Here is a 19,055-nt window from a genome sequence, read left to right on the forward strand (position 1 = left end):
GCTAGCTGGCTAATGAATGGAGAACCATGTCAAGCCAAGATAATAGACCCTGCTAAACTAAACATAGCAAATGGAGACAGGACAATGAGAATCTAGTTAATGGGGACATGTCTGGAAGAGATAAAGCCCCTAATTACACTGGTAATAAATAGATCTAGAGCTCAAACATTAACTGTGATATAAGCAGGCAGAATCTGACTTCATATATACACAGGTTTGGTTCACCAATGACCAAAAAAATCCATGGTTTGGATGGGAATCAAAATTTGAACACAATAAATTGTCATGATAACAAAAAGAAGGCCCAGGTTGAAAATAGCCGGAATTATCCTTTAGTTCTTTGTTACTACAAAACTCATTGTTTCCCTCCAGCCACTACTGGCCTCCATGGTTACTATAATAGAGACTAAGTGAAGCCCACGTTTCCTGTCACTCTCCACTGTATAGAGTCCATTAAAAAGGCAACATAGATTTAACACTAATTGGAAAAGAAAATGCCTCATCCTTTCTCCAAGATTATTTTCAACGTTTTATTGAACAATATGCAATAAAGCGACACAGGAAAGATGAGAGAGGAGATGGCATGAGTCTGATTCAAGTCCATGATGTCACCAGGATGCCCCATAACTCTTGTAGAATAGAAATAAAGAGGAAGACAGTATTTCCTAAACATCACACTAATAATCTTCACACACACCATACACACACGCAAACACACGCACTTTCACACACATATTCCATGCACACACAGGCTTGCATGCATGTGTGTAATGGGGGATGGGCAGTAGAGTTATATATGCGTTTGTGTAGATCGTGTGTACACGTGTGGGTTTGTGTGTGTGATGAGGGCAATTACAAGGATATGAGAACTGGGTAGAGGAAGGCAGAGGTGTGTGTGTGTGTGTGTGTGTGTGTGTGTGTGTGTGTGTGTGTGTGATGGATATGAAGTATTTCTGAGAGGTGAGAAGGGGCCTGGTGTTTGTGTTGATGGAGAACTGAATTGATCCCAGCAGCATCATTTAGGGCTTATTTTCCACAAGGGATGCAATCTCCCCAAGAGAACTGCACTTCTCATCTCAGTTCTTTGCATGTGAGTTTGTATATGAGCCCCTTTGTGTGTGTGTGTGTGTGTGTGTGTGTGTGTGTGTGTGTGTGTGTGTATGAGAGAGCGAGATAGAGAGAGAGAGATAGAGAGAGAGAGGGACAGAGAGAGAGAGAAAGAGACTTGTTTCTTTCAACTTTAAAAGCCTCCTTGGTGGTATTCACAGCAACACGATAGCCAGTTGTGTTGATGCGAGTCCATAAAGCTTGATCCCGAAAATTTAGCCCTCTTAAAGTTGATAAAAGCCCTATAAAAGCCAAAACATCCATGCAGTCTTATGAGTGATATACAGTACAGAGCTGCAGTCAAGCTCAGGAATGTGAATTGGCTTCAGCAGCATGAGACAAACTGAGTTTGATATGTATATGAATGTGTCTTGGTGCAGTTTGCGGCTACATTACCATATCAAAGTGGCTGTCTCCTGCGTCGCTGTGCTGTGCATTCCCAACTAGATAGGCACAGTGAAGAATCGAGATTGACCCTCCTCTATGTCCAAATCAATTAGTGACTATTGCATTCATCAGAGTGATTGAACATCAATAACCAAATATTCTGGTCTTTGAAATCTAGCCTTCCTCTTGGGTTATGAATTAGAATATCAAGAATCGGTCATGGTTGCACTTTTTATCTATCTATCTATCTATCTATCTATCTATCTATTACGGCTGCACGACATGCAAAAAAAAATCACACTGCGATTACTTAAATCAGTACTAGGCAAGATTTTTATGTAAAGGTACAACCATCAAATTAGCCTAAATCAGGAAGTGGGGCTTCGACAGAGTACAAATACAAACGGTAGCTATCAGTGTCTAATTGTGGCAGTGTCACATCATCCAAATTTATACAATACTGCTCTAGCAGAGTACAAAAATAAGCAAAGAAGATATGCAGCATGGCTTGCAGTAGTCATGCAGATGATACCTTTCTGTGCATAATGATTTGATAGATATTTTTAAGTTACCTGAGCGATACTAGCTAACTAGCATGCTAGTAGCTGATAGCTAACTAGCCACTACTTGGCATCAGAGTAGCCATTGCCAGTGTCACAGTTGAGCTCTTCATTTAAAAGGTGGAAAAGTATTGTGATATATCTTTCAATCAACATCCCCCTGACTCAAGAAATCATACATGGGAACACAAAGTTCACACAACAGAACTATGTCTGCTTTTCAAGCATGATGCTAAGCTAACTTTGCTCCAACATAGCTGCTAAGCAGATAACAGTGGTGCCCTCCATGTCACACATGACATCATATCCTTTTTCTTAGTGAAGAGCTTTCAGGTGTAATTACCCTACTATGTATCTATCTATCTCACATTTTATCTATCTCTCCCTCTCACACCATTCCTGTATTTTTGTGTCCATACATCCAGACTTTGGACTATGAGACCAAGAGGTCTTACACCTTCAAGGTGGAGGCATCCAACGCTCAGCAGGATCCCCGTTTCCTCCACCTGGGGCCCTTCAAGGACTCGGCCACGGTCAAGGTGAACGTCCTGGACATGGACGAGCCTCCTGTTTTCACCAAGCCTTCCTACTCTATGGATGTATATGAAGACACTCCTCCAGGAACTATCATCGGCTCGGTAACGGCTCACGACCTGGACGCCAGCAGCAGCGCTGTCAGGTAAACCTGCATCATTCTTTCCTTAGAGCTACAGTGGAAGCCATGGTAACCGTCTCCCATCCTGCATCTGTCTTCCCTGTGTGTGTTACAGCCATCCATTAGTCCTCTATTAGTGTTTCAGCTGTTCACATTTTTTGTTTTGCAGAATTTTAAAAAAATATTCCTCTGATCACAATACGGTCCAAAAAAAAAGACCCACTCAAAGGTCAAATAGCAGTGTTTCTTTAACTGCAAATTGGGAAGCCTGATGGATCTTATGAATCCATTTATGACAAAAACTAGTGTGTTTAGATTCATTTATTTTAGGTGCTAGGCTGAAAAAGTTGAATCCCTGCATTATAAGCATTCAAACTTGTGTCTAATGCATATCAAAAGGCAGTTCATGTTATTGCAATTTTTGGTACCCTTCCTGTCTTTTATCACTGTTGTTGTGCTTTCTCTTTCTTACCAAAGGACAGCGGAATTTCTAATATATTACACTGTAGAGAGGCAGGCTACACATTTGTATGAACACATAGTTCACATTAGGTTTGAAATTAATTTCATGCCCTAGCTTTAAAAACCCCTTCAATTTGTCAGTTCAATACTTAATATTGGAACATTGTTGTAATTATTCTTTTGTAAAGAGGTGGAAAGCAACTATAACTACTCTAGGTTTTTAAGTAGGTTTTTTTGAGTAGCATTACTTGTATTTTAATCATTTTTAAGTATTTACTCTTAGTTTGACGTGGGTAAGGTACATTTTTAGACATTAGCGTAGTAACTACAGTGAAGTCTGTCAGTTATAGGGTCTGAAATCAATACCCACCAAGCGCCACCAGTAAAAATTTGTCTTTGGCGGATAGGGTCACACTGCCACACTGACTAATACTTCAAAAGATTAATACCAAAGTGGGTGCCAGGTATTCTGTATCCCGTGGCTCTATATGCACAGTGTTTTTTTTGTTTTGTTTATTCTAGCTGCTGGTTGCAACTAAAAAATGATAGACAGCAAACATAATGTCCATAATACATTATGGACACATTGGAAAATATTTAAAAATGACTTAAAAGAACAAACAAAAAATCACTCAACAGTTGTGTTTCCTAAACTAAGAGTCACGACCCTTAATGGACACTTGGCTTTAATGTGCCCCAGTGCCAAGGTGAGAACATTTTTCTCACATTCAGGTCCTTTGAAGTCAAAGCACCCCTGCTTTACAGTGTGACATGTGTCCATATATTCATATGTAGACTTTGTGAACTGGTCTTGTCTCTGCAGGTATTCGTTGGAGTGGCAGAAAGAGTCTGATAGCTGCTTTGACATTGACACAGTTGAGGGAACCCTATCAACTAATGAATACCTGGACAGAGAGGCAGCTACTCTGCACAATATCACTGCGGTGGCAACCAAAGTCAGTAAGTATTTCACAGCAAGAACATCCTACATCCCAAACTGAAGAATACAGACCGCAGGAGTGGTCATCCTATAAAGGAAAAACATGTATTTTGTGGTAACTGTGTGCATGACATGCTGTTTGGTGCACACAATATATAAAACGTGCTCAAGCTGCACAAAACTATGCAAATACAGTACTGTGTAAAAGTCTTAGGCACCCTTGATTTTTTATATAAATTTTGTCTTAGATGTTTATTTATTTGTTTTCTGCGATATTTAGAAACTTTTCATTTCATTATGTTTGAAAGCATCTTTGCTTTATGGATTTTTTTTTACATGTGCCTAAGACTTTTGCACAGTACAGTAGATATAAAATGTATGTATGTAGCATGTAATAAGTTAATACATAAAGTCAGTGCAACAGCATCTGACCTTTTTCTCATGGTGTTGGAGATCCCTCAGTGTTGAGTGATACAAATCCTTTATAAAGTCTATAACACATAAACATAGATTTGGGGGGGGGGGGGGGGGGGGACAATATTAGGAGAAGGTGAATTGTCCCTCTACAGTAATTCCTGCAGCAAATGCATATACTGTATCAAATGCATATACTGTTTTTACTCACTCTGTGTTGTTAAAAGCACAGTTTAGTTTTACGGAAACACATGTTATGGTTGGCTTTGGTCACAAGTACAAACACCTATTCCATACCTTTAAATAATGCATTTGACTGCTATATTTCATATTTTGATTAATGTTTGCCTTTTAGGTCAAGGATCAGTTTAGTAATGTGTTACTGAATTTCACACTGACCAATAATTCTCCTCAGCCCACCCCCCTTCCTTCTTTTTTGTACACTTCAATTACTTTTAATCCACCACATTTGATGGATATTACTGACTCACAATCTCGGGATTTTGTTGTTGCTGTCTGTCCATAAAGTCAAAAGTAAATTAGGGAAAAGGGCTTTCATGTTCTCTGCTCCCTCTGCTTCATTACAGAATTCAAAGAGCCGGTCCTCCTTGGTGAATTAAATTTTTTTTAAACTAGCGGCCATAAATGTCATCTCACTTCCCAATGTACTCAATTTCACACTAGTTTATCAACGTCTGAATACGCAGCTTTGCTAGAACAATTTGTGCACTATTCAACTTAGTGTGATCGGTGGTTAGTAGTAATTTTGGCTGTAATGAAGTCGCCTCGGCATTGTTACTGTTACTTACCAATAATATTTACTTGAACAGTGGTAGAAGTATAAGATGTCTTTTAGTGTCCTCTTAGATTGTCCTGTGCATGCGAAAGAAAGAAAGAAAAAGAAAGAAAGAAAGAAAGAAAGAAAGAAACAAAGAAAGAAAGAATAGATAAATGTATGACATGTAATCATAAAGGGAATGAATGTGATGGAATGAAGCTATTCCCTGTTAGAAATATTTACGTGAACAGTGGTGTAAGATCTCTTTTAGTGTCCTCGTAGAGTGTCCTGTGCATAAGAAAGAAAGAAAGAAAGAACAGATAAATGTATGACATGTAATCATGAAAACATGTGAGGGAATGATGCTATTCCTTGTTAGAAATATTTACTTGTACAGTGGTATAAGACCTCTTTTAGTGTCGTCTTAGAATGTCCTGTGTATAAGAAAGAAAGAAAGAAAGAACGAATAGATAAATGTATGCCATGTAATCATAAAGGGAATGAATGTGAGGGAACTAAGCTATTCCTTGTTAGAAATATTTACTTGAACAGTGGTATAAGTATAAGACCTATTTTAGTGTCGTCTTAGAGTGTCCTGCGCATAAGAAAGAAGGAAAAAAAGAAAGAAAGAAAAAAGGAAAGAAAGAAATAATAGATATATAAATGTATGACATGTAATCATAAAAACATGCAAGGGAATGAGGCTATTCCCTGTTAGAAATATTAGTATAAGATCTCTTTTAGTGTCCTCGTAGAGTGTCCTGTGCATAAGAAAGAAAGAAAGAAAGAAAGAAAGAAAGAAAGAAAGAACAGATAAATGTATGACATGTAATCATAAAACCATGTGAGGGAATGATGCTATTCCCTGTTAGAAATATTGACTTGAACAGTGGTATAAGATCTCTTTTAGTGTTGTCTTAGAATGTCCTGTACATAAGAAAGAAAGAAAGACAGAAAGAAAGAAGGAAACAAAGGAAGAAAAACAGAAAGAAAGAAGGAAAGAAAGGAAGAAAGAAAGAAAGAAAGAACAGATGTATGACATGTAATCATAAAAATAGTTGAGGGAATGATGCTATTCCCTGTTATATGCTGAATAGATGCTGGCCTTTCACCTCATTTAGAGCTAAGAAAGCAGCTTAAACAACTGCTATGTGCCACTGTCTCCCCCAAAGTACTGCATGTTTCGTTGGACTGCAGCTGTAGTTACTGTGGCGGAAACTAAATTTAGTAAATTTGAGCAAGCAGCTTAACTCATCCAAACTGTCTCTGCACCATACGATTTGCTCCTCTAAGCTTCTTGCGGAGGCAAAGGGTGGCGAGGCACAAATCTCCCAGCCCTCCTTAATAGCTGGTGCGACAATATATTGCCTCTAACCCCGTCACAATGATGTATTGGAATGAAAAAGCAGCTTTTGCAAATATGGGGATCAAGTTAAAATGTCAAGATGATCCAAAGTATTGGGAAAGGTTGTCTGCCAATTACTTGAGAAGAGGGTACAGAATGCACACAGCAAGAGAAGACATGTCAAAGTCTTTGTGAGAGTATCTGGCCCCATCTAGTGGAAGAAGGTGATTATGACTAACTGGCATCCACCGGGGAGAAAAAACATAGCAGCATTATTTTGCTTTGGCAAATAGAATGCGGCACAAAAACGTTAGGGGCTGTAACAGTGTTTCTCTGAGAAATGTCTTCTTTTTTTGATGAGTGGAAAAGCCTCTGAAACAGCATTTAGACCGTGGGACACTAAAACTCTCCACTGAAGCCGTTGAGAATGAAATTTTCTGAAACAGCATTTAGACAGTGGGATACTACAACTCTCCATAGAAACCAATGCTAATGAAATTCTGTGAAACAACTTTTTGACCATGGCACACTAAAACTCTCCACTGAAACCAATACAAATGAAATTCTGTGAAACAGCTTTTTGACCGTGGGACACTAAAACTCTCCATTGAAACCAATACAAATGAAATTCTCTGAAACAATATTTAGACCATGGGAGGTTAAAATCCTCCATTGAAACCATTGTGAATGAAATTCTCTGAAACAGCATTTAGACCATGGGACACTAAAACTCTCCATTTAAACCATTATGAATTAAATTTTCTGAAACAGCATTTAGACCGTGGGACACTAAAACTCAATTGAAACCAATACAAATGAAATTCTCTGAAACAGCATTTAGACCATGGGACACTACAACTCTCCATTGAAATCAATACAAATGAAATTCTCTGAAACAATTTTTAGACCATGAGAGGTTAAAATCCTCCATTTAAATCATTGTGAATGTAATTTTCTGAAACAGTATTTAGACCATGGGACACTAAAACTCTACTGAAACCGATACAAATGAAATTCTGTGAAACAGCTTTTTGACCGTGGGACACTAAAACTCTCCATTGAAACCACCGTGAATGAAATTTTCTGAAACAGCATTTAGACATTTATTGTTTTGGGTGACTGGGTGCAGCTTCTCCTGGCAGAGTGAAGGAGACATTGGTCTATACAACAACCAACACCACTGTTGTGGTGTCAATAAGTGAAGTTGATGTGTTGAATTAGAAGATTGTCATATTTTTTGAGCTACTACAAAATGGCTCAAGTTATTCAAGTTGGTAAAAATGCTAAAAAAAAATATATATTATATAAATTACATTTCTTTCCCTTGCACTTCTGTCTTACATGATGACTCGTACACTTTACTGTTGCACTTGTCATAAGTAGTTCTGCATAAGTGCTAAATGCCTATGAGGTATCTCTCTCTCTCTATAGCCATCTCTCTATCTATTTCAGGAGGAGTTTATATCTAAATATAATTTTTTGTCAGCGTTCTTAAAAGTGTTGACTGTCAATGTCCTGCTGCCTCCACATATCTGAGTGTATAACCATTGTCACACGATAGACAGTCAGTATCTTGGATGAACAGACTACCAGTAAGTGCTACCAGACTGTCAATGACTGTATAACCATATTAGTTTGTGTGGAACTTTGCAGACAACCCACTGCTATGCACCAAAGTATCAGTGACAGTCAATGTGCTGGATGTCAACGAGTTCCCCCCTGAGCTGGCAGTCCCATCGGACACCTTCGTCTGCGAAAACGCCAAAGTGGGACAGGTAACAGGACTGTCTGTATACTGTGTATATGTCGTTTTAAAGCTGCACTATACAATTTTCGCAAATTGGCAGCCCCAAATAGCCCTTTTCACAAACATGGATGCCCATTGACATATCTTTCTGTTTCTGTTGTCAGAACTGTGATCGAGGCTCACAAAATGCTAACTGGCTAACCAAGGCTAACGCTAATTTCTGTACTGTTAGCATTTTGTGACCCTTGATCAAATCACTTTTTTGATAGTTGCGCAGTCGTCTGACAACAGAAACAGAAAGATATGTCAGTGACAACACCTGTATTGTGTTATACATTATGTTGAAACACTAAATAAGTGATCAGAGATAGAGTTATGGGCGACAGAAAGTTGGCTTTTTAACATCGCTGGCAATGGTGAGAACCGAGCTATACCCTGCGGAAGTATGGCAGCCATGTTTGTGAAAAGGGCCTATTGCAGCAAGAGATAACTATTTGAATTTTGAGGAATTCACCAGAAATCATGCAACATGTCAGTACACTGCACACAGCACGCTCGTGTTTACCAACCCAACTGGTCTGTGATTGTTTTACACCAAACATTTTTGATACCTTGTATTGTTGTTTTAAAGATGCTTCTCTAACCTCTAGGCTACAACAAAGTCTGTCTGTTGCTGTTGGTCTGTTATTGGGTCTATCTGTATGTCTCTGATTGAATGTGCTGAGCTGTTTCTCCATCTGTTTGCTACCTGACCAGGTGATCCAGACAGTCAGCGCCGTGGACAAAGACCTTCCTCCTGTCGGCCAGAGGTTCTTCTTCAAGTCCCCCAAGGAGCTTCGCAACAGGAACTTCACCGTACGGGATTTTGGAAGTAAGGAAGCGCGTGAGAGAGAGAGAGAGAGAGAGAGAGAGAGAGAGAGAGAGAGAAAGAAAAGAAGAGAGGAAAGAAACAACATTTGAGTGGAGAGAGAGACATATCTGGATCAGGGAGGTTGTTTCTGCTGGTGTTAACAGACAGAGGGCTTTTGGGTTTAGTTAGGCACCACAGGTGAAAAGCAATGTGTTCATATTCAATATAAAATGTTATCCTGTCAGAATTAAATTTCATATGTTGAATATGAATATGAATACAAATACACTTTTTATATTAGAACTTATTTATTTTGTTGTTAACATTCATCACCCAGATTCAAAAGAACCAACACTGGATGCACAAGATGCTATAAGTCACACTATTGTAGTAGTGCTATTTTTCTAAAGGGAAAAACACTGGGCAGAAATTAATTACAGTGTGTGTACAGCAATCATTGCTACTCCAGCGCCACTCTAATTTTTCTAATATTGTCTGAAAACCTGACCTCAAATACAAATACTAAAAACTAAAAATATATACTAAGACCTGAATTGACATGAAAATTAGAGCGATGGGAAAGCTTCAAGTGCAATTCACCATATGCAACATGAGAGGCCATTCAAAGTAAATACAACCTCTTCCTTCTATGAGTTTTGGAAAAGCCAACAGTACGTGATCATTGAGAGTAGTGGCTGGCAGTGAGTGAGGCTTATGTAGTAGCCTTGCGCCAGAAAATGATATTATTATCCAACTCAGTGTAAAGCTTGTTTGCTGATCAGGCAGTCGTTGACAAATCAATGCACACTCCCACAGTCCAATTTGAAGAGGAAACATAATGTATCAGTTTGTTTTAAAGCTGCACTTTGGCAGCCCCGAACGGAACAGAGAGGTTACGGTTTGAATGTTGCAGACTGAAATACACAGAAATCCTGTGAGGTGGCGTCGTTAAATGAAATGGGCCTCATTCACAAATGTGGGATTCATGGAACATGCACAACTCCTTCATTTTATGCATATCCTCAGGCATATCTGATGATGAATGCCACTTCATAAATTGGATGCATGTGCCTGTTGATGCGGATTAGCATAGGTAGTAGGGCTGAACGATTTTGAAAAAATATCTAATTGCCATTATTTTGACTGATATTGCAATTGCAATATGATTTGCGATATTAGAGGGAATGATAATTTTTACATCATTATTCTCATTTTCATTGAAAAACATATTAAAATGATTATGGTGTGATTTTTGCGGGATCTGTACCAAACAAAGATGTTTTCTTAAGTCTGAGGATTTGATGTGTAGGCCAGGACATCTCTGCAGCACGACAATATTTAATTTAAAATGGTATTTTGACACACATTTCGCCTTTAACAAATATTGCGCCTCCTGCGATTTGAAAATTGCAGTAGGCCATATTGCGATTTCGATAAAATTTCGATTAATTGTTCAGCCCTAATAGGTAGACGCCCTAGCAACCCCATAAAAGGCCTGCTGACTGAAGGGTCGTGTGCAAATGGAAAGCACTACTGGGAAGGTGGAGGAACCATGGCGAAGAGACCCAAGAAGAAACACTTTAAACTCTAAAATAGAAATGTTGTTGTGAGTGAAAAAAGAAATACAATTTTTAAGAGTGACAGCAAACAAGAAAAAAAAAGCTTGGCAAGAAATTACTGATGCTGTTAATGTAACATCAGAGACATGCGCCTCGGATGAAATTAAACAGAAATGGTTTGACTTAAACTTAGAATCTTAAAAGCATACAGCTCAAAATAGGCACAGTTTATTAGCTATAGGGGGAGGGCAGGGCGCTGTCAAAAGGATTGAGAGAATAATAAAGAGAGAGTCAGGTGTCCAGTCATTCACTGATTAAATTCAAGCAGCATCTCCGTCAGATGGTAAGCTCAAACCCTAGGGCAGTGGTTCTCAACGTGGGGTCCGGGGACCACCAGGGGTCTTTGAGGGGGTTCCAGGGGGTCCCCAGCAAATTGATGAATCATTACACTTGGATGACTAGTAGGCGTACTGTAGAAATCCAGTGTAGACAGGGAATGCTTCTGAATTCATATCGCGCTAATGAGTGTGGGAGGGGGGGCGGTTAAATGATGTAGTATTATGTAATAATAGTAGTAGTATTTACGTCACTTGCAAGCGAATCAACCACCAATTAATAAAAATATCCCCATTGGGAATCCGCTTCATACCATCGCTGGTTGCCAGATCTTTAAGAAATCCCCCAGTTCTTTCCGATAGTATACCATAGTTCTTCCCAGTTTCCACCTTTGCAATATTAATTATTAATTGCTTCGCTACAACCACAGTGAGTGAAACTGTTTGCGTGTTTGCGACCTGCAGCTCATTCGCCATTACTCAGCTTAACAAACAGTGGGGTAATGTGATATAACTGGGTTTATGTGCAATAATAGGGGCTATGTGCAATAATATGACATACAGTTTTTCTCACTCTAAGTCATATATTTATCAGCATGTTTCAGCACACATATCTGGTTCCCAATTTATTGATTACGCTTTTGAAAGGGAAGTTTGTAATTTGTAAATATTGGAAGAAGTTCAAGGCTGGTAGTGTATCTTTTTGTTGAAGTTGTTCAAGTGATGCAAACTTACATGTGTAATACAATACAATACAATACAATACAATGTAAAGGTAATTCCGTAACTGCCTTGTAAATATGTAATCTGTGGTCTTATGTGCATATAAAAAGCATCTAAAAAGTATGAGTATTCAACTAGATTCCAGTTTTAAAACATATGAATGTACGTATATATACAAGCAACATACACACACACACACACACAACAACAAAGCTGACCCAGTCTCCCCGATTCCAATCGGATAATCAATAAACCCCTAGTGGAAGGAGTTGGTTACCTCCCACACTCATTAGCGCGATATGAATTCAGAAGCATTCCCTGTCTACACTGGATTTCTGCTACAGCACGCCTACCAGTCATCCAATTTTAAAACATCACCTTGACACTAACTTCATTTGTCATGGAGATCATGTGGGTGTTGGGAGAAACTTTAATAAAAGTCATCTCTTCTTCTCCATGGCAGTTTGTACTCAAAGCCATGTGTTATTTTAAGCACTACAGCAACAGAAGCAGGATTGAATCCATTGAATTCATAGAATTAGTTAGCATATTGACTAATGTTACGTCTTGTGGACACGAATAATGTGTGGATTACGTTCCTTCACCATGAAAGGTTATGTGACAATAGCAGGAATTGGACAAGGCATTTTCACATGTTTGTGATGTGAAAAGTTAGCTAACGGTTAAGTTTAGAAAAATAAAGTAAGTTTGGTTAAGGTTAGGGTTAAGGTTTTGGTCCTGGTTAAATAAGTAATAAATAATAACACTTGCTGAAAATGAAAACTGCACTCACAACATAAAAATTCTTCGTATGACTTGGGAATGGAACTTGGGTTGTTGAAGCTGAAAACAAATGTATACACCATTTGGTCATGATTGTGGTTCCTGTATCATATAAAAGTGTGCATTTAGGAAAATAGCCTCTCTTTGTCTTGTCCCTTAATCCCCAAGCATTGAAAGATACAAATGTTCTATTTCACACAGGCTTCGCCCTCTAACAGGACTCTATTTGTGATCATAGAACTAGAGTTACAATGTGTAACTCCAGCATGATTCAAGTTTTTGCTCACTTTTTATATTTTCCATCCCTTCTGTGACAGTTTTTACATGCTTGCACCATGATTAAAAATATTTTAAATCAGTTCTGCCAAATCTCTCAGGCTCATTCACTCCCATTCAATTCCAAACAGTATAGTAAAGGACTCAGGAGACTTTTAATTCAGTCGGTAAAAGTAATCCATCACTGGGAATCAGAAGCCGTCAATTGCATTTTGCAAAGTTACATCAGAGCACAAATATTAGGCTATTAACGGAAATACCGCAAGAGCCAAGACAAGACAGGAGAGGATGTCTTAGTTCCGCTTTCTGCTTCTCTGATTCTGTGTTTTCCTCTCCAAAATAAAACGTTCTATCAATAGCTAACATTCTCTGTGGTTATGTTAGGACCCGCATTCTGACGATCACAACCCATTTAAGGCAACATACAAAACCAAAGCAAGACACTTGTGCCAGCTACAGTCCGTAAAATGAAACTGAAAATTAAGCTTGATTTTACAGAATTACGTCTTAAAATTGGCACCTCCTTTACTGGGAGACAGCCTTTATTTCAGAATATTTACTTTGAAAAACAACTAAGACAAGGGAAAATTATGTAGTATGACTTCTACTACTAATACTAATAGTACTGCTCCCCGCCATGTTTCTGTTGACATCAAAATGTACTTTTATCTGGTCAAGTGCCTGATTATTTTAAATCCGCTACAGTTCAACCACTTCTCAAAAAGCCATCTCATGATTCATCCGTTTTAAATAACTTCCGCCCAATATCTAAACTTCCCTTCCTGGCTAAGGTCTTGGAAAAAATAGTCGCTGGTCAGCTCATCGATCATATGAATGGCAACGGGCTCTTTGATAAATTTCAGTCAGGTTTTAGGGTGGGTCATAGCACTGAGACAGCACTTCTTAGAGTTCTCAATGATGTTCTTTTAGCAGCTGACAATGGCCTAACATCTGTTTTATTGCTTTTAGATCTTACTGCAGCTTTTGATACAGTTGACCATGTGATTTTAATTGAACGTCTTAAGCATTGGGTTGGCTTATCAGGTACAGTTTTAGTTTGGTTTTGTTCCTATCTTTCTAATAGGAAATTCTGTGTGGCCATTGGTAACTTTAAATCCTCCTCCTCCCATTTTTCCTATGGAGTGCCTCAAGGCTCAGTCCATGGCCCTTTATTATTCTCCATTTATATGTTACCGCTAGGTCAAATCTTTCATAAGTACAACATCAGTTTCCATTTTTATGCGGACGACTCCCAGATCTATTTCTCGTTTGACTCCAACAACACAACACAACTGGTCAAAACACAATCCTGTCTTACAGATGTTAAATACTGGCTCTCTCAAAACTTTCTTCAGCTAAACTCAGATAAATCAGAAGCCATTATCATAGGTCCGGATCCCTCCAGCGAGCATTTCTCCTCTCACTTAGGTTCTCTATCCTGTTGCATCAAACTCCAGTGCAGAAATCTGGGTGTTATCTTTGATAACAAACTTAACTTTGACCAGCAGGTGAAGTCAGTCGTTAAATTGTGCTTTCTGCAACTTCGTTATATCTCGAAAATTAGATCTTTTTTATCCGCTAAGAATCTAGAAACTGTTATCCACGCTTTCATTTCATCCCGCTTAGACTATTGTAACTCGCTGTATTCCTGTCTCTCTCAATACAACCTCTTCAAACTCCAACTAATTCAAAATGCTGCAGCAAGACTACTCACAAAATCCAATAGAAGAGTCCACATAACGCCTATTTTAGCATCTCTACACTGGTTACCTGTACATTTTAGAATTGATTTTAAAATTTTAATGATTACTTTTAAAGCACGTTTGGGGTTGGCCCCGGATTATATCTCTGATTTACTAACCCCTTACGAGCCTAAATGCAGCCTGAAATCCTCCGGCAGAGGTCTGTTAGTAATCCCTAGGTCAAGGCTAAAAACCAGAGGAGACCGAGCCTTTGGAATCACGGCCCCACGACTCTGGAACGTCCTGCCAGAGGAGATCAGGCAGGCTAGCTCTGTTTCTTCTTTCAAATCTCTCTTAAAAACACACTTTTTCAGAACTTCTCTTGAATCGGTTACTCTTCCACTTTATTTTATTTGTTTTCTTATTATTATTATTATTATTATTATTATTATTATTACGTTTTTGTAATCCATACCTCACTTGTCATGATTACTGTATCAATTCTACTTTTATTTTTTATCTGGTAATTTCTCTTGTTTTTATGTCTTTGTAAAGCACTTTGTAACTTGTTTTTGAAAAGTGCTATATAAATAAAGCTTACTTACTTACTTACTTACCCATAATGCTGTGTGAGTGATAATATGATACATGTTTGTTCATGCAGTCTGGTGCTGTTTTCTGATATATGGAGAGGACTTTCTTGCAAATACCCTCTTCATTATCTTCAGCATCTTTTGTACCATTAGAGCTCCAACACCTTGTCCTCCATCTTAGTCAGGTTTTGCTCACTGTGGTAACCATTTCCTCCATCTTTCCTTTCAAATCTGATTGTTTTTTTCTGGATTTTGATCTGTGCCTGTAGACCATCGGCTCTCTAATTTATCACCCTGTTAGCATTTGGATAGTATTTGGAGCCATGTCCTCGTCTTCAACTACCTCCCTATTTTTGCGGGGATTTTGGTTGGAGACTCAATGGTAGTTGCAGACCTTGTAGTTGCAGACTTTGTTCCCACTGTTGTTAGAAGACATTGGTTTAGTGTAGCTCGTTGGGTTCGACTGCATTTTGCCAAAAGTCCTTTAAAGTGCCGAGAGAGTGACGAGCGTTGGGAGAAAAAGTAATCTTGAGAAATTGAAACAAAGTCTATGTAGAGTTTCTTGCTTAAAGGTACATAGATCAGACACGGATCTGGCATATAAGTTTCTGTCGCTGGAAACTTTCAGGGAAGTTCTGCCGCAGTCTGTAGGTTGGGGCCTAAAAATAGCCTTGAACTGTTTTCACGATGCAACATCAGTGAACCCTGTTCCCGTTTCCTTCCTGTTTTCCCTGTTATGTTTTGAACTGTTGTGTTGCCTGTTGCCTCGCTCGCTGAACTCAAGTTTTTTTTCAAAGTGTTTTAAGAAGTGTGATCGCATGTGTAAGCATAAGGCCTCGCCTGAGTGCTGCTCTAGTTGAGAATAAAGTTGCAGTTTTTCTCTCAAGAGAGCGATGGAAGTGGACTGTTTGCTTCCTTGTTCTCCTCTGACTTGGATGGGAGCGACTTAAATGTGTAAGTCGTGACACCACAGGCAATTAAAAGTGACAAGGATTGTATCTCCGCCTCAAAGGGACACGACTTACTGGACTAGCAGGAGACCTTTTACAAAGACCTTAGGCCACACTGATCCGTTGTGTCTGTCCGTCTCCATTCATTTCAATTCATTTTCAATAGAGCTGTCCATTGTCCGGACAGGGCTGATGATGCTCCATCTGTCGCGTTTTGATGGACAGAAAGTTCAACTTAGTTGAACTTTTTCTGGACAAACGGATTGTCACCATCCATTTAGCCAATCAGAGGCGTTCCTACGTTTGTTTGGGGAAAAATAGCGGCGAACACGGAGACAACGGTATGACCAAAGCAAAGATAAAACGGAGTAAGCCTGGTATAACACTGGGATGATTGTAGGTTTTCCAGGTCAGTTTCTTATTTAATTTATGCTGTATAATCTTCTTTTTTTAGCTCCATTATGAGCAAAGCTTTACTTTCCTGTGCTTCTGCCTCGCCCACCATGTTGACATTCCAAAACAAACCAACAGACAGAAATCTATCCATCAATATTTCTGTCTGTTTTCTGATGGATCACATGAGAAAAACAAAAGCTCACGAACTCCTTCAGTAAAGGACTAGATGGTCCATGGTTCCATAACTTCAAATCGGTCTAAAGTTCACCCAAAAGTTGGGTGTTTTAAGATCTAATTCAAAGAAATTATTCAGAAGGACATAACTACCATGTGCACAAGTCTTCTCATCTCGACAGATAAAACAGCCTATTCAGTCTCACTTCAGCCATTTCATTTGCAAAGGAACGCCTGAGACAGCACATCAAAAACAGACTGAAGCCGAGGAAAAGATCAGAAAGACAATCTCGGAAAAAGCTCGAAACGGACTAAAGGCAAATTGAGTTTGAACATGGTCATCGCTCTGGGAAACATCTGCACAAAGGAGACAAAGCAAGATCGATCGCGGTCCAACTGATTTTAGGACAAACTTGCTTGAAGAAGCCAAAAACCTCTAAACCACAATATTATTTTCTTCATCAGGGCCTTTTTATTTTCCACCATGCTATGTTCTGTTGTCAGTTTCATTTTATTTATTAATTTATTTGATAGGGAGAATGCTAATTAACAGAGGGCCACTTCAATTGGTTACAAACAGGTTGCTGCAACTGATGTTCTGTGTACAGAGATTATAACTATTGCTAGTTTCCAACTGCTGTCCCTAGTTAAGATTTCATTAAAAAGAGAAAAAAGAGAAGAAAATATCAAGGTGATATACAATTATGAAGCATAATTTAAAGGAGGAATGGAAAGACCAACAAATGACAATAAAATAAGCAATAATGAGATGATTAAAAACCCATGCAGCTGTGATTTTGCTTCAGCCAGCATTTAATATTTGTATGAAAAACCTTAATGTCTAATGTGTTCATTTTATTTTGTTTGTCTTTTTTGCCTTAGCTGCAGAAATGAGGTATTTGCTTGTCTGTCCTCTTTCTGGGTCTTCATCAGTTTGTAATTGAGGTTTTATTGCTGTGCTTTTATGCAATATCACTGTGGAGAGAAAAATATGATTTTTTGCCAATTATCAATTCCCTTACTACCAATTCCTCTCCCTGGTGAATGGCAACTGTGTCTGTCTCCATTGGCTTAGAGTGTTGCCAGGGACTGATCAGCTTTAACAAAGCCTCCGCTGACATTTCCTGTTCTTGCGCTGCAACTTCTCACCATCTAACAAGCATTGTTGTATTTTTGTACCAATACAGTCAGCATCAGGTCTGATAGTGTGAGACATAGAGGCCTGCAGCCACCAAGGCGAACTGGAGCGTGTGTATGTGTGTGTATAACAGGAACAAGGTGCCTTAATGGTCTCTACCTTGTCAAGCTACATCTCTGTCCAACCGAGGGAGAGTGAATCTGTTCTGACACACCCACGCACGCACACACACACACACACACACACACACACACATACGCCTCATGCTGAAAGGCTGTCTAACACTGACTAGTCTGGAAGCAGCACCATTTTAAACATTCTGCTCTATCTATATGAACTACACATCCTCTTTTATTCTGATATGAAATGTTGAAGCTGTCATTTGGGCCAGTGAATAGACCCTTTTCACAAACATGGCTGCCGTACTTCCGCAGGGTATAGCTCAATTCTCACCATTGGCAGCAGTGTTAAAAAGCCAATTTTTTGTCGCCCATAACTGTCTGTGATAACTTATTTTGTGTTTCAACATAATGTATAACACAATACAGGTGTTGTCACTGACATATCTTTCTGTTTCTGTTGTCAGACGACTGCGGAAGTAACTGTGATCGAGGCTCACAAAATGCTAACTAGCGAACCAAGGCTAACGCTAATTAGCATTTTGTGACCCTCAATCAAATTACTTTTTTTATAGTGTTGCGGTCGTCTGACAACAGAAACAGAAAGACATGTCAGTGACAACACCTGTATTGTGTTATACATTATGTTGAAACACAAAATCAGTGATCACAGACAGAGTTATGGGCGACAGAAAGTTGGTTGAACTGATCTATACCCTGTGGAAGAAAAGGGCCTATTGTGCTCTCTCAGCCTTCATAAAACCCAAAGAATGATCTAGAAACCTGTTATAAGAGCTAGAGGTGTTACAACTTACGTGACCGTATGTTGTATACATGACAGCTACCACTGTAGAAGCTCTTTTATACTAGAGCGTGGTTTCAAATGAACTCCACCAGCTGATCTCTGCTGGGAAACTATCAGTGTTGCTGGAAAAAGAACAGTGAAAAAGGGAAAATTTGACACATTTATTTCATGTTCCCGTAGTCAAACTTGTGTAATCCTGTCCCTGTTGGGTGTCCATGCTTGTACATTTGAAGATGTGTTGATAGTGACGTATTTTGATGCAACATGTTGCAACTGA

The 19,055-nt window shown here is 38.9% G+C and overlaps 1 protein-coding gene across 1 annotated transcript in view; it reads left to right on the forward strand.

The window, feature by feature from the left end:
- The window catches only part of LOC139922515 (cadherin-12-like), a 74,819-nt gene that overhangs the window by 43,648 nt on the left and 12,116 nt on the right, over nucleotides 1-19,055 (forward strand). The window contains exons 7-10 of the mRNA XM_071913046.2: nucleotides 2,480-2,733; nucleotides 3,995-4,131; nucleotides 8,302-8,423; nucleotides 9,152-9,266. Of these exons, the coding sequence (XP_071769147.1) occupies nucleotides 2,480-2,733; nucleotides 3,995-4,131; nucleotides 8,302-8,423; nucleotides 9,152-9,266 (628 nt within the window). The remainder of the gene's footprint in view (nucleotides 1-2,479; nucleotides 2,734-3,994; nucleotides 4,132-8,301; nucleotides 8,424-9,151; nucleotides 9,267-19,055) is intronic.

The sequence above is a fragment of the Centroberyx gerrardi genome, chromosome 13 (genome assembly GCF_048128805.1).
Source record: "Centroberyx gerrardi isolate f3 chromosome 13, fCenGer3.hap1.cur.20231027, whole genome shotgun sequence".
NCBI classification, from domain to species: Eukaryota; Metazoa; Chordata; class Actinopteri; order Beryciformes; family Berycidae; genus Centroberyx; species Centroberyx gerrardi.